This window comes from Pocillopora damicornis, chromosome 3 (genome assembly GCF_964200805.1).
Source record: "Pocillopora damicornis chromosome 3, jaPocDami1.2, whole genome shotgun sequence".
Taxonomy (NCBI): domain Eukaryota; kingdom Metazoa; phylum Cnidaria; class Anthozoa; order Scleractinia; family Pocilloporidae; genus Pocillopora; species Pocillopora damicornis.
This window is the reverse complement of record NC_142672.1, coordinates 25,254,407-25,276,907: the sequence shown is the minus strand read 5'-3', so window position 1 is coordinate 25,276,907 and position 22,501 is coordinate 25,254,407. Positions and strand designations below refer to the sequence as shown.

Below are 22,501 nucleotides of genomic sequence, written 5' to 3'. Positions count from 1 at the left end.
TATATTTTAGAAAGTCACCTTACATATACTAGGTGCTGTGCTAGTCCCTGTAGTACGAGCTTCTCCCAGGTCCCATACCATTCAGCCACTAAGACTGTACTCTTACTCCCTCCACATGTATATGAAATACTGGTCAGTTCATCAGTAGCCATCTATACTCCTGGATATCGAGACACACTGTAAGAGTAAGGTCTCTCAGCCAAGACTACAACACCGTCACTTAAGCCTAGGGCTTGAACCCAGACTGCTTGATTTGAAGTCCAGTATGTTCACACACAAGCCAGTGTATTTCTCACTGGCAGGAAAACTACCCACCACAGCTGATATCATATATCCATTAAATAATATCTCTTTCAGCAGATTTTACAGAGTAAGTTCAAAGGAAAAAGAGATCTTACCCTCTCCTTCTGTTTCAATTGCAATTGCTTCAGGAAATGACTTCACTAGTTCATATCGTCGCCACTCAGCTTGTACGAGCTCAGAACCACTCAAAACCTCACCACAGTGGACTTCAACATTCCTTTCTTTAGGATTTTCTAGGGGTGGATTCCAACCATAACCTGCACATTTGATGAGTTCAGCAATGTCTCTGCTTACAGGAGTTATAAACCCACGAAATTTCTTTCCATCCTTTGTAACCTTCTGATAGGAATACATTGTGAGCTTTTCTGATACAACCACATCCCCCAGCTTTGTTGATTCCTGATTAATACCACAACAGTGGCCCACAAAAAAGACAGCTTTTGGCCTCAGCTGAGTGACAGCATTCTTTACCACAGCCAAAGCACCACCAGGAACTTTAGAGCCCTCTGAGCATTTCATCAAAGCAACTTTCAGTTTATCATCCTGATCTTCACCAATGCTTCCAAAGTATACATGACCAAGCCCTTTAAAATAGCTTCTGAATGGATCGACAATGTAATAGTAGCAGCTTACGAACTCACAGTCCTTCACTGTTAACAACAGAATGTCAATTGGGAGTTGAACATCCTTCCAACTTTTAAAATTCTGGGTTAGTTCACTTTTCTCTGGAAGACTAATATTGATCTTTGGTGGGTCACCATAAATGTTGTTTGGACTGCTCTCATCAGTTCTCACAATTTCTGACATTGTCAATTGACTTCTGAAAATAAAAGCATTCAGAAACATATAAAAACTAGAATTCAGCAACTTATTGTCAAGCAAGTCATTGGTCATATAATAACTGAAATACTGAATATGTAATGTGCGCCAAGATGGCTGCCGCTTACTGTCGTCGTTGTTGTTTTTTTAAGCTTTTGTGCTTTGTTACCTTGTTCGTTCAGTATCTTGACAAGCACAATTCAATCTGTTCGCCTCCATCTACCTTTAAAGGCCCTTTTAGCGTCAGTCGAAAGCTATTTTCTGCTTCTCGCTGCGGTCAAGACCTTGCTGTTGCAAGACGCTCAACTAAGTTACCGATCACCAAATGGTCAAAGCATGGTTCGACGGTTGCTGCTCTGTCCGAAAGAGGTTTCATCAAGGACCTATCTATTGCAGTGGATGTTGAAATTAACCCGGGTCCGGAAAATTTTAACTACATGCCGACTGCTTCACTTCAAACTTCAAGACCTAGATTTTCTCTCAGTCGACGTAATTTATTTCAACTTCGCTCCTGTTGTCCTAAGGTTAAACTGGATTATTATCTTATTCATCGCTTAAAGTCATTGTGAATTTATAGAGCTAGAGGTCGTAGAGCTGGTGTTAATTCTAGATTTGGACCTCGTCAACAACATCACAAGATTCCAGTTCGTGTCACTGACCACTGTTTTTTATCAACGACCAAACGCGCACGACTTCGACCCAAGGATACAAATTTGCATTTCATTTCTACTCACTCTTCTTCTTTACCCCGAATAATCCCCAAATGTATGGTCATTAATGCAAGATCACTTGTGAAAGTTGATGCTGCTTCTGCTTTGCATATGGAATTGCACTCAAACAACTGCGATATTTGCATCATCTCCGAGACATGGCTTAAACCAAATTTTCCATCTCATCTCGTTTGTCCGAAGGATTACTCAATTTTGCGAAAGGATAGAACTGACCGGTCAGGCGGTGGTGTTGCTATTGTCTGTAGGAGCGATTGGTTGTTGGAACGATTAGACAGCGTTTTTTATAATGCCTTTGAATGTTTGTGGGCTAAAATTACAACTCCCAACTCAAGCTTTTATGTGGCTGCTGTTTATCATCCTCCAGATCCGCCATATTGTCCTGATGATTTATTGGAACATCTAACAAATAGTTGTGATCATTTATTGACTGGTAATCCTAACAGCAACCTTATAATTTGTGGTGACCTCAATCAGCTAGATTACAATGATTTTCTTACACAACTAAATTTATTCCAGATGGTAAATACACCGACAAGAAAGAACAAAATTTTGGATGTTTTGATTACTAACGTCCCACATTTTTGGAGGAAAGTATCGGTCACTCAAGGACTAGTTCGATCTGACCACTCTGTGGTCCTGGTATATCCCAGAATCCCACTTAAGGCTGAAAGGAAAACTGTGATGTTCAGAGATGTTCGTGATCATCATAAACTGGATATGGATAAACTGTTGAAGTTTCATAACTGGGACAATGTTTATCAATGCGGAGATGTGAATGGAAAACTTAATCTTTTTTGTACCAAGATTAAGTCCATGTTTGATGAGTGTTTTCCGGGTATATCAGTACGTGTGTCTAATAGGGACCCCCCGTTCTTTTCTCCTCTAATCAAACATCTACTGGACCAACGGCGAAAATTGATTCGGCGAAGTAACATGTCAGGAAATCCTGTTTCGATTGAGATCCAAACTCTTCAAGAGAAAATCAACAAGTTGATCAGAGATAATCAAGTTCGAGCAGTTAAAGGGAATTTTGAGAAACATAGTGCAGGATCCAAATCTTGGTGGTCAACAGTCAATTCCCTGACAGGAAGGAAGTCTACCAACTCGCAAGTAAGCTCAATTATCTCCCCGAGCGAGATCAATAATTTTTTCTGTTCCATTAACACTGATCCCCTTTATAAACCCATTGACACTGTCACTATCCCGGAATCAAGCGAGATGCCTGTTTTAACGGTCTCCAGTGTTACCAGGAGTCTACTGAAACTAAAAAAAACTGCCTCTGGTCCAGATGGAATCCCGTACTGGTTTTGGAAAGAGTTTGCGTACGACCTCGCTCCTGTTGTTACCCATATTTTCAACTGTTCTTTGGAAAATCACATTGTGCCTGATCTTTGGAAATTGGCCGACATAACTCCCTTGCCTGAAGAGCCCAACTTTAAAAATTGCACACAGTTGCGGCCCATTTCGCTGACTAATGTAATAATGAGGGTTTTTGAACGTCTTGTATACAGACAAGAATTATCTCAATATATGAAGAACTTCATTAGCTTCGACCAGTTTGCATACCGCAAAGGCCACAATACGACAATGGCCTTAATTAAGTGTCAATATGCTTGGCTGAAATGGCTTGAGTCGGGTTTTGATTGTGTTAGAATCTTCTCTTTTGATTTCAGCAAAGCTTTTGATTCGGTCCCTCATGATATCCTCTGCTCTAAGTTGAAAACACTTGATATAAATCCATACGTGACCAATTGGATTATTAGTTTTTTACAGAACAGGAAACAAAGAGTTGTTGTTGATGCCATTGTCACGGACTATGTAAATATCAATAGAGGTGTCCCTCAGGGGACAGTTTTAGGCCCTATACTATTTTCTATTATGGTCAATGATATTAAGGCCATTCTACCAAATCAGAATTTACTTGTGAAATATGCTGATGATTTAACATTAAGTATTCCAGTAAAATCGCTGGCTAATAACGGCAATTTAGCAGCTGAGGAGGTCCGATCGATCGTCGCATGGACATCTGCTAATCGTATGCAACTAAACTTCAAGAAAACGTGGGAGATGCTTCTTAGAGGCAAATCCACTAAGGCCTTACCTGCTCCTCTGGTTTCTATAGAGCGTAAACCATGTCTGAAGTTGTTGGGTGTAACTTTTCAATCTGATCCGTGTAACTGGGATTTACATTTTGATAATATTATATCGAAAGCCAGTAGTCGTCTGTACATCTTACGTGTTTGTAAATTCTATGGACTGCCGCTCGATCATCTTCATCTTCTCTTTATCAGTCTTATTCTACCTATATTTACATATGCTGTAGAAGTATGGGGCTGCGCGTACTATCATAAGTATCTGAGTCGCATAGACAGGCTGTTCAAGAGAGCTTTTAAGCTTGGCTACTGTAAAGAGCTTTTTTCGATTGAAAATATTATTATTCTAAAAGATAAGAAGTTGTGGGCCAAGATCACCGACAGCGATTTTCCAACAGCTTTAGATGACCTTTTGCCACCAGAGCGAACAATGGATACGCTACGTAAGAGGCGCCATAATTATACTCTCCCGCTTGTCAGAACTGAACGTTTCAAAAGGACCTTTATTAATAGATGTTTGTTCTCTTATTAGTTATTCAGTTAGTAATTTAGTTAGTTTATTAGTTTTATACTTGCTGATTTCATGTCATTGTAACTAAACACGTTTGTTGTTTAGAGTGCTTAATAAAGACCTTTATTAAAGACCTTTATTATTAACTTATCACCTGGCAATTTAATTTACCATATTTAAGCCTAGACACAAAGACTGGGGCTGTCCTGGTGTACCAGTACACGGGGAAATTCCTATTGTTTTCATATCCATACATGGAGTTGTGATGCAGTTTGTTAATGTTTCGTTCCTTTGTGTACCGGTACAAGAGGACACAACCCAAAAACTAGCCACCGATCCTGCCCATTCAATCAACGTTAAATTGATAATTGATGTAACTGTAGAAGTTAATGTTCATTTATTTTGGAAAAGAATTTTATTAAAGATAATCTGCTTCACTGCAGAAATCTACAAAGACAATCATTTTAAAGTCATTGGTCATATAATAACTGAAAAAGACAAAATCAATCACAATGGGTGTCAAAGTCAAAATACAAATTCATTTTTGATGAGTGACATTAAGGAGACAACCATTTCCACAGCCCAAGCACATGATGGTCTTTAATTAGCCACTGATACTAATTTATTTTTGATAAGTGAAATGTAAACAGTACAGTGTGTGTAGAACCATTTCCACAGTCGTGCATATGACAGTCTTTAATCAGCTAGTCATTACACCTACTCCAATCAGTCAGAAAGGTAATCTGGTGGGGGATTGAACCTTGTTGAAAAAGAAAAACTTGAAAAAAAGCTTACCAAATAATTCTCAGAACAATGAAGAAGACTATCTTAACAATAGACAACATTTTGTTCAGTTTAATGGATTTAATTCATCTTATTCAAATATCTAGTGTGGTGTCCCCCAGGGCTCCATTCTTGGTCCTCTGCTCTCTCTAATTTACATCACTGAGATGTATAATGTCTCAAAGGTTTTATACTTCATTCTTTTTGCTGATGATACAAACATCTTTTTCTCTCATAAAAATTTGAATTTTATCGAGAAAACCTTGAATGAAGAATAACTTAACTTAACAGACTGGTGCCGAGCCAATAAGCTTTCGATAAATATAATTAAATAAAATTTAATGGTTTTCAAACAAAAAAAAGAAAAGAGAAAAACTTGACATTAAACTAAAGACTAACCCACGCACTATTGACCGAGTTAAAAAGTCTATGTTTTTAGGTGTTATTCTTTGACGAAAATTTGTCATGGAAACCGCACATTGCCAATATCGCTAAGAAAGTTTTAAAATCCATTGGTATAATCTATAAAGCTAGTCTCTGCCTACCTACTTCAACTTTATGTACCCCGTACTATAGTCTTGTTTATCCCTACTTGCTTTATTGCATTACGGTATGGGGCTCCAGTTATCCATCCACCTTGAAACGTATTGTCCTACTCCAGACAAAGGTGGTACGAATTATACCAAGAAGTACTTTTAACGCTCAAACTGTGCTTATATTCAAGCAGTTGAAAATTCTTAATCTATACGATATATATCGATTTCAAATAAGAAAGATCATATTTTTGTTCAAGATAGGCCGTTTTCCTGATGCTCTTAAAAGATTATTTCGTCTTCGAGTAACAATCATTGCTATTACGCCGGACAATGCAATTCCTTTCACATACCCCCTAGCAGAACAAATATCAAAGAGTTTGTGTTATGTTTGCAAGGACCTAAATTTTTCAATTCTCTGAATATAGAAATCCAAAATGTTGGCACAATTTCCCTGTTGAAGTATGAATTGCGAACATTACTCCTTAGTTAACTCCATTCTTATTCTTCTTTATTTATTTAGTAACTTTTTATTATTGTTTTTTTAGAGGGCACGGTAACGAATCTTGCAATCTGATTGGTTCTTTACCCGGTCAGTATTTTCCTATCTTTGCCCACGAGCCACGGTAACGTTTTCGTGAGTCGCCGAGTACATCCCAACTTTCGTTGTCATTTTTCATAAATATACCTCATTTTCCGGCTGGGCAGTATTTTTAAGCAAACACGTCGGTCACTACCTCAAGCCGATAAATAACTTATGAATCCTCTCTTTTCTCTCTATCAAATCACTTTGGTTGACAGAAAAATATTGGTTTCAGAATGAATTTGTATAAACAATAGTGTCATTACGTTGGTTGACAAGCGGCCTAAAAACCGTCAGCAATTAATTTTAATCGTTCACAAAAAGTACCCAGAAAGTTGAAACGTGAGGTATTTGGTTACAGTTAAACTGAACGATGGAACTTTCATTCATTTAATATCTGAATTTTCTCGAGCAATTTGTTCATAGTGAAAGAGCGAGCGAAGTTTTAATTTAAGTTCTACAACAAATATACGCTCCTGGTGAGTCTTTCCAATTCCGTTCAATTTGGACATTTGTACCTTAAATTGCACAACAGAAATTGAAGGAATTTTTTGAGAAAAGGCCGCATTAAATTCCCTTGTGTCTCGTTGGAGTGTGCCGTTCGAATTTAGTTTTTGTGAAGGAAAGATCAGAGTTAAACACGCCATTACAGCAAACAAACGAGCAAACTCTCACAACTTCAAAATAAAAAAATTGAATTTACTCACAATTACTTTCCTCGCCGTTTACTTAATGAACAGAGGTAAATCTTCGTACATGAATGAATGGTCGATGAGAGTAAATAATACTTTCCGTTAGATCATTAACTGATTTTGAAGAAAACATTGTCGTGACAGTCCTTGCCAAACTAGTTCTGTTTGTTTTCAAATGTTCCTACGCTTTTTTTTTTTTTGCGCGCTCTCTAATTGACAGGTGTCAGATTGTGACAGATACTTGTAAAAATAATGTTTCAAAGTTTGTTTGGAAGCCTTTTAAATCACCTTTATCGTTATGGAAATGAAAATGTTTCGCTGAGGCATCTCTCTTAAATTTGAATCACCTCTATTTTAACTACCGTTTACCCACTCAAAAATTGTTCAGTTTATGGAAGATCTTGCCGTATTTACGTCCATAAATCATTCGGGTTCTATCGGAAAGAATTTCGTCAAGTTTAAAAACAATAAATATGTTATTTGCCGGCTAAGGGTCAGTCCGTATGGTGAAAAACTGTGATCTCGGTTTTGAAAATGCTGCCCTCGGCCTACGGCCTCGGGCAGTATTTTCAAGACCTCGGTCACAGTTTTTCACCATACGGACCTCCCAGCCGGCAAATAACATATATTTATTTTTTCCTACTTTTCTTACGTTGCTCAAGTCTATGTTTGTTTGAGTGCCTGTTATTGTTGTTGTTGTTTTATGTGTGTGTGTCCTTTCCTTTTTAACCTGAAATATCTTGCACCTAAATCACTCCCTAAAACTGATACCTCACTTTTGTAAAGTATGACGAGCCTGTGGCTCTCAAAAGCCTCTTGGTTTTCCCACGGGTTCCTCTCCTCATGCTAAATCTTCAGCTATATCACTTTAATGTATATGTAATTTCTTTTTTATTTGTACTGATGTATCATAATTACAAAATGGCGAAATAAATAAAAAATAAGTAAATAATAACAAAAAAAACCATTCCGTGACTCCTTGAGGACGTGTTCGATGTTGCGTGACAAGTGATAGTGATGAGTCACTAAATTGGTGTCCAGATTGATTAAACTTCACTGACATATTTTATAAGCTCTATTTCCGTTTTGGTATTCATCAAGATCTGGCCACTGTACCAGAGATGAGGTTCACCTCCACCTGCTGTTGCAGTATCTCACATCAGTTAGTCTACAAAACATGCATGAACGTCTGAACTATTCTGTTGGGTAAACGTACCAAGTGAGGCTATCTCATGATAAGGGAACGAAATTATTCAAGCGACAGGAGTATAATTACAGACCGAATTGGATAACATTAAGTCTCATTACCAATCAATCATACAAAATTACTTCTGTCCTCTAAAATGTTGTCACTGTGATTGAAACCAAGGTTGCGAGAGGTCTTTAAACTACAACTTTGAATGCGATTGATTGATTTATACTCCAACTTTGAACGTGATTAGCTTATTGAACTGTCCGATGACAAACCGTCTGAAAATAACTTGGCAAGTGAATTGGTGGAAAACAGGAGTTTTTTAAACCAATTACAATCGAGGAGATTGGAGGTTTTCATAATCACAGTGGACAAAAACGCGTTCAGCGAATGAAAGGCCTTTCCATTTGCTAGTGAAATATAATCGCGTGAGTTCTCTTCGCCCAGTGCAATGACACCATTAAATGGTCAGCATATAAAAACCGTTAAAATGTCCCTTGCAGTCAAGCAACTTCTCCCTGGATGCCATCTCTGTTACAGAATTTTCATCCAAAAAGGACAAGTTCTGCATTGATTTTATCGGTAAACCATTAGCTTATTTGTCGACCATAGCCTTCCTTTGGGCCTTAGGCACTTTCTGCGACAGAACGGGATTGAAAAAATAAATGTACTTTTGCCAGTCATACCGATTTCGCTCGTTCTTTCATTTGACTTCAACGGATCACAAAATTAGTTTGTAGACTATAATTGTAACTCCATTTGTTAAGAATGATGTTGTCTTTGGTTCAAATCAAAGCTGGCCGATAAACGATGAAAATTCTTATTCAAAAAGATTTCAACACTCAGCCAGTGGAACAGACAAAAACACCTTTATCTCGCTATTATATTCTCAAGTCTATTTATAGGCTAGTAGGTAAGTGACTGACTCTTCGCATCACCGACTGCTGTTTCAACTTACCGTTTACTCGAAGTTATGGAGCAACTTTTCTCATCCAACATGCATGTATTGAAGATGGCTGCGCAAATTAAAGTTCCTTTGAGAAATAAAGTCATAGTCCAAGAAATGAAAAGATTAGTTTCTCTAGAATAAATGGGCGGAAATCGGTTGGCCTTTCTTATATCATACTGGGCTGAATCCAAGGAACAAATGGACAGTAAAACTCATACATAAGCTCACGCAAATTCAAGAGGAAAAGTTACGTTTTCCTGCTCGCTTTTTTTCTCTCATGTTTACAATCATTGACTCTTCTAGATCTGAGAAATTAATTAAAACGCTCGCAGCTTGGCATAAAACGCAAACTTAAGGAGCAGACCCGGCACACTGCAATAATAAAGGAAGCGCAGCCCAACAAAATTTACACTGAACAGTTTCTCTATTTAAATACTGATGTAAACATTTTGGTTATTTGTCGAGCGACATTATTCAGAGAAGTTGATAGATGTCTCTGTAGTTCACCGATAAATTTAACATTGTTTCACGAAATTTGCAAAAACAGCTAAAAAGGATGGAACAAGAGTATTAAGCGAATTACCAATCATGTTTGAAATACTGACGACGTAAACCCCTGCCTTTTAACGTTCAATGGTTTTGGGAAAACCCTAAAAATGTGATGTAACTTGACAATACTGAAACGCTAGAAAAAGCATTTACTCTCACTAACGCTTCCAAAGTGAAAATTTACAAGAGGATTCCTTCAACGAGTATGTAAGGAAGGACAAACGAATCAAGAGACACCTCCAATGAGGACATCATCAAACTTCCTGCTCATTATATCTGTGCTTCTCCTTAACTGGGGGGACCTTGATGACAATGGGGTGGGGGGAGGGGGAACTAGTGGTAAGATTTATGGACAAGCCTTTACATTAACAATACAGCGACAAGTTCATTCGTTGTGTCATGTTGTGAAAATGTTACTACTCCATCTTTGAATTTGTTGCGATCTGTCTTGATTATTTAACGAAAAAGAAAACCATATCTTCAGAGAAGGTATTCCTCTTCCACATTGTTTTTATTTGCAAAATGCACTGAGCTACACAATGATTCCTGCAGAGGACATCATGGACTTACTAAACCTTTGCCCAACGTCAAATTACTTTCAGTACAACGGGAAACACTACAAACAGTTATACGGTACAGCTATGAAGTCTCCAGTTTCTGTTGTGGTAACAGAAATTGTGATGCAAAACATCGAGAAACGCGGCCTTTAGACTTGCCGACAAACTATACCGCTTTGGTTATGCTACGTTGACGAGACATTTACCGCCGTACGACACGCTGAAATCGACGCATTTCGCCACCACCTTAGTTGACAAAACACTGACATACAGTTTAACAGAGAGGTCGAAGAAAATGGTAAAGTACCTTTTCTAGACTGCCTGGTAAGCCGTGAAGACAACTTATTACGAACAACAGTTTACATCGAACCGACACATCAGACATGGTTTGATGCTACTCTGGTTTACAGATTTAATGAATGTAATTGAAGAAGTTACAATTCATAAACCCAACGTTTCGACACTCCTGTCTAGTGTCTTCATAACCGACACATACCAGAACCGACACATACCAGCAGATCACTTAGGGGGACGAGTCATCCCACAACTCGACATCACACAAAGCCACAACTATCAGGACGCAACACGACAGACAGCCGACGAGAATAAGTAACTTGATCATTTTTTTTCGAAGAAAAATTTCAACGAAGACTTCATCCGACGACTTGAACACACACCGACCTACCACTGCTACCGAAGCTAACGACAACGCAACTCCTCCTACTACAGCGACTACACCGCACATAAAGGGCATATCTGAGAACATCTCGCGCATACTATAACCCTTGAATATCCGGGTCGCTCACAAACCCATTACTACACTACTTTAGTTACTGACTAACGTCAAAGACAAAGACGAATCGAGGAGCAGACAGGGAGCAGACTCCCATCAACATGTGTCCATCACTGCAGGCACCGTACCAACGATTCATTCACGATATTAACATTACAAACGAACCGAACAGAATGACCTAACTTTACTTAACTTTACTGACAGATCGAGACCGATCAATCACGACTGACCAACGCCACTTGAGTCTTACAACCGATTACATCACGGCAAAACTGACCAATCAGTTTATACAAACCGGACTAAGAACATTCAACTGACAACAACTATTACTTGACTCTGATGATGACATCCACTCAGGTTGTCGAAACGTCAGTCACTGCTACCGATAACAGTCCTTCTTGGGACTAAACTCACACGAACGATCAGGTTACTCCCGGATTCAAACCATTTGATTTATTGCATTTTACAAATGTATGCTCAGTTGGTCAGAGGATCGTACTGAGATCCAGAGGTGCGAGTTAGAATTTCAACGAAAACACATTGAGTAACGAACACCATTGCAAGTACTGTAATTAAGTTTTTAATGGTCATGTGCGGCCGAAAATACAGCTCGCCCTTTCCTTTTTAACCGGTTGCATGTAAAAAAAAATACCTTCGTTGTGAATGGCATGTGAATAATTTGTTAACTCCCGCGTGTAGGACTGAGTGGCTCAAGAAAGCCTCTTTTTCCGAGGAACAAGAAACCGATAAAAGAGCAAAGCAATAAGGATCATTTCTGAAGAATTTCTTGTGGTCAATTAGAATGAAAAATGTTTGTTGCAATTTGGAATAAATGTGTATTTGTAAATTATTTCGCAAATTGCGCTTGTCCTACTGGCTCCTGCAATTTTGTTGATGTCTGAAAAATTTTCTCGTGCTTTTTTCTACAAATAGCACTCAAATCATGTGATTGCCTGTACAATTGGATTGCAAACTTTATTTTGTTTTCTAGACATTAGTGCGTCATGTAACATTTCAAGTTATTTATTATGCTTTCAGAAAAGAGCTGGAAACATGGCTTCAAGAAAAATTACCAAAAAAACTTTCTGTCCATGTCTTTATGGTCATCAGTTTTTACATAACAACTTTTATTTCTTATATATGTCCAAGCTCCTGCTGGGCGCAATGAGAACACACATGTAATCATGAAATAGATGAGAGGAGCGTCATAGCTACCCCTGCACCTCATTGGGGAAAAAGGGGGGGGGGATGGGGAGACTGATTTTTCTTTTCAGTTCACTAACCTGTCTTCGCACGCCTAAAAAATTGCTAAAGGGGCGGGAGGGATATGCTCCCTTTGACTCTATCGACGATAAACATCTACATCCATCAAATGTCGTCTGTGAGTGTAAAGTTCTCTATACACACACGGTTAAGGTGAGGGTTTGGAAGAATGCGCGATCGCCAAATAATGAAAACCAGAAAAGATTATTATAGGATAAAAATGGGCAGAGTGATATCTGCTTATATTCCATTTGGTTTTTATAGTTAACGTATTCATCAATTCAGGGACTTATTTTTTTCTTGGCACCGACATATGCTTGTTAAGGTAGCTGACCTCAAGCTTTCCAGTTTATCTTAATGCAGTTTTTTTTAGAAACACGACTTAGACCCACCACAGATTAGTTACATTAATTTTCCTGCAGTTGACTGGTCGTTATGATGTTCATCTTGGTTTGCGACTGTCAGTCTAAGCGCGTTAAAAAAAACTGCGTTTTTGGCTTTTGAACTCCTCTTCTGGGCTGCATCTTGATCTTGGAGACTCGTGTATCAAATTTGGTCTACCTGTGATCACGGCTAATAAATTCCTTTGTATGCCCATATAAAAAATTGGTGTGACTGTTTGAAACGTAATTTCAAGGAGTGATTTACAACTACCGGAGTTTTATCAATATTGATTAAAATATGTTTCATTACATTTCCTATGTGTAGGTCCCGTGTGTGTTGTATCGATCGCCGGTCCATGCTGAAAAGGGAAGTCGAATAATTTGAGCGAAGCTTTCGATCAACCCGAGATTTTCCCTCTCGGGCATCATTTTGATCCTGAAACTGTTGGAATTTGGATGTGAATAGTGCCATAAAAAATGCGGGTGAGTTCACAGAAATCAGGAAACTAAAATGCTTCATCCATAACTTGCAGTTGCGTTACTGGAAAAACAACGTAATTAATTGAAAGAAAGCTTCAACTCTCGAGGTTCTCCTGGTAACTGCGGCTGTATCTTGCTCATTTATTGACACGATTACTAGATTTTAATTGGCAAAAGCGTACCAGTTTTCGAACTCATTCAGCATTAAGGGTGTGAGACAGATGTTTTGATGTGTAGACCAAGTTTCTATGGCAATAAAATGTGTTTTAATGACTGTATTTAGGGCTTATTAATGTTTAATTAAGCTGTTGAAAGGTCTTTCTTAAAAAGGCTGAGGTGGGGGCAGGAGGGTCAATTTCTGTACTGCTGTGTCCGACAATATGCAATTTAGGAGGAAACTTTAAAAAAATTGAAGAATCACTCATGTAACATACATTTTTCAAGAAAATTTGGCACCCTTTGTCTGTTAAAGACGTCGCGATAATCTCAAGTTTATGAAAGCTAAGAAATGTCAAAATTTGAAATCACTATTACCCCCATTTCTATCCAAAACTAAGTTGCGTTGCTTTAGCGGTCATTTCAGAATAGCAAGTTATTACTGCCTCCAAAACAAGTTAAATTGGAATCATTTCTTCACACCAGAGCTTACACAACTTGAAACTAGCTATTTCTTTTTCTCAGGACTCCACTGGCAGGGAATGTACCGTGGTCTTATTAGACTCAGAGGGAATTGGTGCAGTGATGGGAGAAGGTTTGGATGACAATCAGATATTTACTCTCACTGTTTTGCTGGCTTCTGTTTTGATCTACAACTCAGCAGGGGTTCCCACCAGACATGACCTCAATGGATTGGAGTATCCTTCACCAAGTACATCAGATTTTAGGGGTGGAGAAATAAGCGGAGGGGAGAGAAAGTCCTTAAATTAGGCATATTTCTGCGTGTTCTTAAAGGCTTGTATAAGTGAAATACAGGCTCGGTATTTTAACGGTTTTAACGCGTATTCCAAGAGAAAATTTCATATGGATGTAAAATTTATCTTAAAAAAGGTTGCTGAAAAGCACTTGGAAAGCATGTGTAAATGACTTCGGCTGCACAAAGTGTTCTCGCATGATTTTTAACTAGTTCTTGAAGCCTATTAGCTAAAACCGATGCATGTACTGTAACTCTGACACAAACGATCCGATTTTTTGACCACAAACCTTTTACTAAGCGTTGATGGATGAATAGGGCTTATATCTCAAACAGAGAATGGTAGTCGACCTTACTCTGGAAAAACTCTCGTTAAAACAAATTCTCGTCTATCCTCGTCAGAATGCAAGCGTAAAACTTTAACCCTTTGACAATAGGATTTTGTTCCCAAAAAGAGAACCAAGCTGAACAAAGATATAAGAGGAGACAGAAAAGCTATCGTTCGCGATAGATGAAACGAAAACATTTCTTAACATTTTGCAGTTTTATTATGAAATTGTCCCAACGAATAAGACTTTGCTCCAACGACGGCAGTGTGAGCGCGAGCAGCCCTCGAGAGGACACAGAATTCTTCCACAAGACTTTTCCATTCTTCATCTGGCTTCTCAGGGATGTTACTCAGTCCATTCCAACAGACTGCAGAGACATTAAGGAGTATTTCCTAACAAGGGTAAGGCGACTCATTTTGAAACGTTGAACAGAAATGACAAAAGAATTAATCAAACGCTTCCCTGAAAAACTCTTTGTCACAGCCGCAGAAATATTGATTATATCACTGTTTTCTCGGAATAGACTCTTACAGTTTGTTATATGAACAAAATAACCGAGTATTCGAGAACATGGTTTTGTTTCTTGGTTGTAAGGTTTATTGTTTAACTTTTTGGAGATGTACAGGTTTTGAAAATGGAAGGAACTTGGTTTTTTTTTGGTTTTTTTTTGTAACTATGTATATATCTCTCTGCAAGTCGTCTAAACTTAGACGTTCTCTTAACTCGACCAAAAATAATGATAAGATCTTTCTTTATTCTTTGCATAGAGTAATTGGATAAGTCTGCTCAGTTAATTTACATATTGACTTTGCTTAAAACGTAGTCGTGTTCTATAAACAAAGAGGGACTGATTGACTGGTTTGCCTTGATTACAGTGATCACTTATCACATTGTAATGTGCTCCATATCCTCAGCGATGGGGATCTAAATCTTGTATTGGCTTGTGATACAAACGTCTCTATGAAAGGGATGACAGAGGATCTTGGTTTTGTCACAATAAAGTTCCCCTGATGACCCCTAAAAGACTCTGTAATAGTCTTGTGACCCTCCCCCCCCCTTCATTGGCAACTAATTGGCAGTCAATTTTCCATAGTATCCCCTTCATACTCTGTTGGCAACGACTGATCCCCACCCCGTTCCCCACTAAAAACCATCTTCCCTCCAGAATCCTTGGCTCCCACCCCAGGAGAAAATGACTGGTTCCTTATTACAACTGCTTTTTAAACCAACCAGGTTTTCAAGGATCAAGGAAAGGAACGGGCGGACCACACCCAACGAGTCGCTGAAAGCATTTTGCGTTTCTTCCCCGGCTTCGAAGCCTTCAAACTGCCACCACCATCTGTAAGTGAAGAGGTCATGAAAAACATCAACAGAAACAAAAGTCAGATCAACAGTGAGTTCTTCTCTGGGATAGAGAAGTTCAAGGTCTTGTTGAAAAGAACTCTTACTCCTAAGCACAGCTTCAACGACGGAGAACTTGTGACTGGTGAAAGTAAAGGCTACTATTGCATCTTCGTTTGGCTTTCATCTCTCGTGAGAGAGCAACTCGTAACTTCTCTCAGATTTCTATGAAATTTTCAGATGAAAATTACTGGTTTTGAAGACAAATTTCGAGGGATTAGCTTGATCTCTAGAATCTTAAGTCGCCGCCTACTTCTTGAATTATGGGAGTCACAATCTTTTGCCATGCTTTTCTATTTTAGATTATTTTTTACACCGTTTGTCTACTGTATACTTTTCTAATTAAGTATGTCCTTAGACTTAGAGACAATTTTCATCCCTCGATAACCCACTCTGTTTCCAGGTTTGGCTGCCTTGATTGAACTTTACGTGCAGGCCATCAATACTCCTGGAGTGATTCCTAATGTCCAGTCAGCTTGGGACACATTTGTAACAGATAAATGTTCTGAAGCAACGCACGAAGCCATGAATGTCTACAGCGCCGTCGTGCATTCACAACTGTCCAATCAGCTGCCTTGTGACTCCGAAGACATTCGTAAATGTCATGAAACTGCTCTTGACCAAGCAATTGGTCAGTTACAAGCTGAAACAATCGGAATATCCTCTATTACAACCGAGAGGTACCTCAACGAGCTAGTGGTAAGGAGTTTTCACACATTGCTTAAACATTCCTCGTTCAGTACTTTGGAGTAAAATGATACCGACGAACTTTTGCAAACTTCGTCCAACATTTTTGTGGGGATGAATAAAATTTTCGATTTGTGGTAGAATTCTAACAGGACAAACTCTTTATGATTTGACTCAAGGTTTCGGATCTTGGTGAAATATTTAAAAGCAGCGGAGTACCTGGTCCGAAATCGAGTGCGGTGAAAAGAATAGGTTGTGCAGAAGCATTTCCAAAGCAATGAAATATCCTCGGTTCTTTTTACACGAGGCTCAAGACTTTCCTCAAGTTGCAAACGCTTGTCGTTACACATTTTCTGATGACTATTTTTCTCGCACGTTTCCGCGCCAGGTGGAGGCTACTGCTTGTTAATTTCATGGCGGCATCTAATTAACCTAACTCTAATTTGTAAGCGATAAATATTTAGTAACTGTCTGGTTATACAACCATGAATGCCACGAAATAATAGTTACAGTGCTTCCCAGCATTCATTGTTGGACTTACTGGGGGAGAATGTTCGTAAATTTCAATTATTTTGGCACAAGTTACTCACAGAAACAACAAATAAATGTCCAGTTAAAGTTTGGGAACAAACAACAGCACGCAAAGATGAACACTGGTATTTACTGTAAATATAAAAGGGCTATTTTTTTATTTTTTATTTTTATTTCTCAGTCGTTTGCTGACCGAGATTATGTCACGTGGCAGACTGAGAATGTTCAGTTTACACGAGAGGCTTGTGACGCTCTCCTGAAGCAACTCAAAAAGCAACACTTGGACCCAATCCTCGACCAGCTCCATGGAAAGGAAGGCGCCAAAGTCATGTTCGATGACATTGTAGCAGGTTACAAAAAGATTGAGCAGGACTACAAAGCTCGTGCCACCGGAGCTAAACAAGTTTGTGCTGCTGTGTTCTTCGAGTTTCATCCGGTAAATAGGGTTTTTTACTTGGAATTAAAAATTCAGATCAGAAATGAGACAAATTAATGAGGTTTCTAATCTGTCTTCCTTTTTTTTTTTCATTGACGTTAATAGTTTCACGGACAGCGAAAAAATTCAAACCAAATTCAGTTCCTTTAAAACAAGTACATTGCGATTCTTGGTCTTAGTAACTATTATGTTGTTACAAGAGAATATAACTTTATAATCTCTTGGTAGTTACCACAAAGAAAACCAACAGACAAAGCAACGATGTAAGCGAAAGTTCTACTTTTATCACAGGAACTTATGACAGAAATGCAACAATACTTGGGCGTGCTGAAACAATTAAAGGACTTTGACGAGAACTTGAGTTGAGAAATTGCCGCCAAAGCCTATCAAGAGCAAGAGAAGATAAAACTTGAGGTACTGATGACGTAATTTTAATCGACTTAATAATCATATTACTTTTTAACGGAAAAAAAATTGAGAATGATAAATGCTGGGAACGGAGAATAGGAAATGAAGAATAGGAAAAAGGGAAATGGGAAGAGGGAAGGAGAAAGGAAAATTGGGAATGGAAAATGGAATAGGAATTGTTTTTGTTAACCTTCTGCGGCTAAAGAAAAGGAACGGAAAATAACATCCTATCTTCAACAAACTTAATCAACTGATTAATAAGAGAACAAAAGCCGATTGAAGTTCATGCTTTCTTTCTCTGTTCTTTGTCAAAAACATTGCTATATTAATTTAGTTTTAATGGCGAGGATATAGAATTTCATCATCTGCTAGACAAAGCCTATACTGATGTGACTTTTCGTTCTCATTTAAGGAGGAACACGAACGTTTACAACAAGAAAATCGTCAGCGCCATAAGGAAGTAAGACATTTTAAGTCAATGTCAGTATCTGAGAAACTGCACACCTACCCCTCCCCCAACTCAACAACAATCAAAAAATAACAAGTTAGGGTTAATGTTGGGTCAGGGGAGGGGTAGGTGTGCAGTTGATCAGATTCTGATATTGATCCGACATTTTCACAATCACTAAAGAAATCATTCCACGCTTCAAAAATAATCTACCATCGTCAAATCTATCATTTGACGATTTCCATTTGTGCAGATCACAAAAAGAGAATAAAGGAACAAAGAGGACCATTGACTGCTTTTTGTGAGTTTTGCCTTCTCAGACAGAAGCGCTAAACATGCACATCTTTGATTCCAGAAAGCACAGACACACGAATTTTATGGTGATAAATGTGGTGAAATCCAATTAAAGACGTAGAAAAGTAAGCCTTCTAAAAATGCGTGAGCACACTCATTCCTGGGAACTAGGTTTTTGAGTAACATCCGATTTGGTACCAGGGCAGGTGAAATAAAAACAAACAAAAGGCTGACATATCGTCTAAACGAGTCCTGGTGCAGGGGCCGCCCTCTCTGCCTGCTTTTTTTCTCTTGGTTCCATTCCAATGTAATTTTGTGATGTGTCAAATTAGATTCATTATTCCTTAATTTCTTTGTTATAAGAATATTACCTCATAAAAACTTTCACCTTCAAATGCCTGAAAATATGTCGTTAGTTTGAATCACGCTAGCGAGAATATATCCCTTTGGGTGTTTTCTAAAAAGATTTTTCAGTATTTTTACCAGAAATTCATTCTGAGTAACTGAGAAATTTGATGATTTTAGCCCAGAGGTGAACAAGAGTAGATGCCATAATATTTTTCATCATGGCTCTCCTATAGCTGTCTGACCTGAACTTTTTCCTGTCTGGTAATTAGATGGAAATGCTGCAGGCAAAACAGGAGCAAGAAAAAAAGAGACTCCGTGAACAGATGGAAGCTGAAGCAGCGGTCCAACGACAACAAATGGAGAACATGGTAAAGGCGAGAGTGATGGAAGTTGAAAAACACAGACGAAGTTTCATGCAGGAAAACCAGGTACTCAGCCAACGACTTGCACAAATGCAAAAATCAAATGAAGGCATGGAGAAGACAGTGGAGAGCTTGAGACAACAGCTGCTACTCAATAAGAGCCGACAACGGCAAGTTCAAAAGCCGGGATTCTTTGATAGAGCGCTGCAAATGGTACCAGTCTTAGGCGGGGTCGCTAGCACCTTATCAAAGTGTAGCGTTATGTAAAGCCTCTAAAGTTATCCCTTTACATGAACACTAGTTAAATTGTTAAGTAGTTGCATTCTATCAGCTTCCAGTTAATTATAATTTGCAACGAGTTAACCACCTTAAAGTTATGTAACACGTTTCCTGCCAATGGATATGATGTTGATTTTATACAGAAAGTGAAAATTGTGTGTTGTCCGTGATACCAATTAGGCTGCAAAACAACTTGAATGTGATCTAAAATATAATAATTTGAAAAAAGAAACCAATCGGGTCTTCTTATTATTTAATAACTAGCGCAAAGAAAATCCCCTTTACGAGGAGTTAAGCCCGAAACCTAACAAACCATCGTAGGCTCTGTGTACGACAAATTTGGTAAAGGTTGAGATATCAAGTTTGTTTTAGTGTGCTCTAGCGGAAGAGAAGTGGGGAAGGAAGGGGCAAACGACAAAAAAGGAGACTGCTTGAAATGATTTCGGCCTTTTTCCACCTTTTGAGTTTTTCTCGTCGTCCTGTTTAACACTTGGTAGAATTAAATCACAGCAGCAAAAAGGAGAGGATGCTTAGATGCCAAGCTTTTAATGCCTGCTGATCGAGTGAAACAGCGTAGAATAACTCAAGGAACGACGGGCGGCTTGTGGAAATAAACAAGTGGTTAAAGGAAAAAAAAAACAAACATGCAAACAAAAAATCAAAAACAATATTAAACACGGTCGGTCGGTGGGACACGAAAGCCGTTATTGTTACACAAGTCAGGCCGACAGATTCTGCGATAAATTACCAAAAAAGAAAAAAAAAGCAAATCAAAACCATGAAAATTTACCAGTTTTTCCTCTCATCCAGGGGCTGCCTATATCGAACTAAAGACTAAATACTGGTCTTTTTAATACAAAGTCTGCGCAAAAATATCATTCTGCGCGTGGTGCGTTCAGCTGTGAAAAAACTATTTAAATGACTGTGCCTTGGGGTCCAGACAACAAAGATAGAGGTCGTATACAGGGTCTTTTTCAACCACCCATGCCATCTGTACTTTCTATGACTACAAAGAGACAAAGATATTTCATAAAAATCCTTTTAATAAATCAACAAAAGTGAGGGAAAAATAATAACAACGTTGGGTAAAAATTGACGTACTATATCGCTATTTACAATGTCAAGTGAGACGAACAAGCATTTAAGCTTGTAACAACAATTATCGACTTAAACTTTTCTGATCATGAAAGATTTTCCATACATCTCCAGTTTCAAGCATCATCAATGTAAAGCATCACAAAATAAGCCTACTTGAAAGCACAACGCTGCCTGTGAACTGATCCAAGCTCAAGGAATCATTCATCCGTTCCTTTTCTTAAAGTCGGCTTTTTTTGCAAGGACAAAATGAGCTTGTCAGCTAATTAGAATCAATAGTATTAATTGAATTAATAAGTTTGAATTAATTGAGTTGAGTAATTTGAATTAATTAACTTGAAAAAATTGAGCTTGTCTTCTTCCAGGGTCTCAGTTGCTGGAAAAGATCTAATTATTGGAAGAGTGAAAATTGGGGTTTGGGAAGGAAAGGAAGCTCCTCTCACTCTTCCCGAGACCTCCAATGTCTCAGCTCACCCCTTTTTTGACCGTCTCCATAAAAGGAGAGACTGGTACATAAAAATAGAGGGGCCTTTCTTTCTTCGCGTCAAAAAGTCACTTTTGGGATCTATGCTAAACTATTTCACTCTGATATCCTAAGAAATTCGTTTAGCGTTCTGATAGGCAAAAAAACTGAGTAACAACTCGGTACTTTATTGCTGAAAAGAACTTGCATTTCCAGTTACAATATAAGACGTTTCACGCGGGACTAAAAATTAGGGAACTTCAGGAAACCACGACAACGGCAACGAGGATGTGGCAAAACAAAAGATCTAAATAATGAGCAGAACAGTCGCTCAGCGCGTGCGTTTTAAAACTCTGTTCATCTCTCAGCCGTCCACTGTAAAACAACAACGTGAAATCACGAAAATTTGCGTGATCTGTGATCAGAAGGGAAATACTGTCGGCAAATTATCTAAGTTTCCAGTTCGAACTGGACGCCACTCCTATACTTTATGCTGACATAAAGATATAACACCGTAAGAGACGGGAAACACGTCCAGCAATTTCCGAAATTCAAAATAAACAATAGTCTTTATTTGGCGCAAATATATACACGATGGTTTTTGGTTTAGATGCGAAAAGTTTCTGAGTGAAGCTGGAGGAAAAGTGAGAGCTTAGAGCAACAGATAATGTCTAAGGACAAATATACGAGAATATTTTTGCGCCAAATAGAGGCTATTGTGTTCATCTTTCTTCAATTATTTTTTCAACGCGCGGGGAACGTGTTTACGAAAAGTTCAACGTTCATTACGAATGATGTTCACTTTTCAGTGTTCGCTGGTACAGCTGTATGAACACAAAACATGTCCTTCCTTCTGTAACAACCACAAAACGCTCTCTAATCTTGAATTAAATTGGAAACGAAGGCTTCTATTGTAGTAGACGTTAAGGTTTGAAAATCGGGGAATGTCACTTGGAGTGTATTCACGGATATTCTCTAGTTTTAGCTGGTTTATATTCGGTCACGTGACGCATTTAGACCAATCCCGCGCGCGCAAGCAAAGATATTTGATGGGTTATATTCTGAAATATCAATCTTCTCACTTCTCGCTAAATCAGTTACCACAGAAACGTTTTTTCAGAGCGCTTACTCATTTTCATCATCATCATCGAGATCGTCACTAACTTCATCATCGCCATCATCCTCATCATCATCATCATCATCGAGATGCTCACTATCTTCATCTTCGTCAACATCATCATCATCGTCATCGTCATCATTGTCATCATCCTCACTTTCGTCATCATCATCATCATC

The 22,501-nt window shown here is 38.5% G+C and overlaps 1 protein-coding gene and 1 pseudogene across 2 annotated transcripts in view; one reads left to right on the top strand and one right to left on the bottom strand.

Annotated features, from left to right (window-relative positions):
- LOC149049027 (NLR family CARD domain-containing protein 4-like) overlaps window positions 1-1,117 on the bottom strand; it is a 25,313-nt gene extending 24,196 nt beyond the window's left edge. The window contains exon 1 of the mRNA XM_089201481.1: window positions 399-1,117. Coding sequence (XP_089057607.1) covers window positions 399-1,110 — 712 coding nt within the window. The 5' untranslated portion in view covers window positions 1,111-1,117. The remainder of the gene's footprint in view (window positions 1-398) is intronic.
- The window catches only part of LOC149049026 (guanylate-binding protein 7-like), a 53,044-nt pseudogene extending 33,165 nt beyond the window's left edge, over window positions 1-19,879 (top strand). Inside the window, exons 3-10 of the transcript XR_016184754.1 lie at window positions 13,896-14,068; window positions 14,668-14,854; window positions 15,687-15,945; window positions 16,258-16,553; window positions 17,254-17,508; window positions 17,800-17,922; window positions 18,329-18,376; window positions 19,276-19,879. The product of XR_016184754.1 is annotated as a guanylate-binding protein 7-like (transcript). The remainder of the gene's footprint in view (window positions 1-13,895; window positions 14,069-14,667; window positions 14,855-15,686; window positions 15,946-16,257; window positions 16,554-17,253; window positions 17,509-17,799; window positions 17,923-18,328; window positions 18,377-19,275) is intronic.
- The last annotated feature ends 2,622 nt before the right edge of the window (window positions 19,880-22,501 follow it).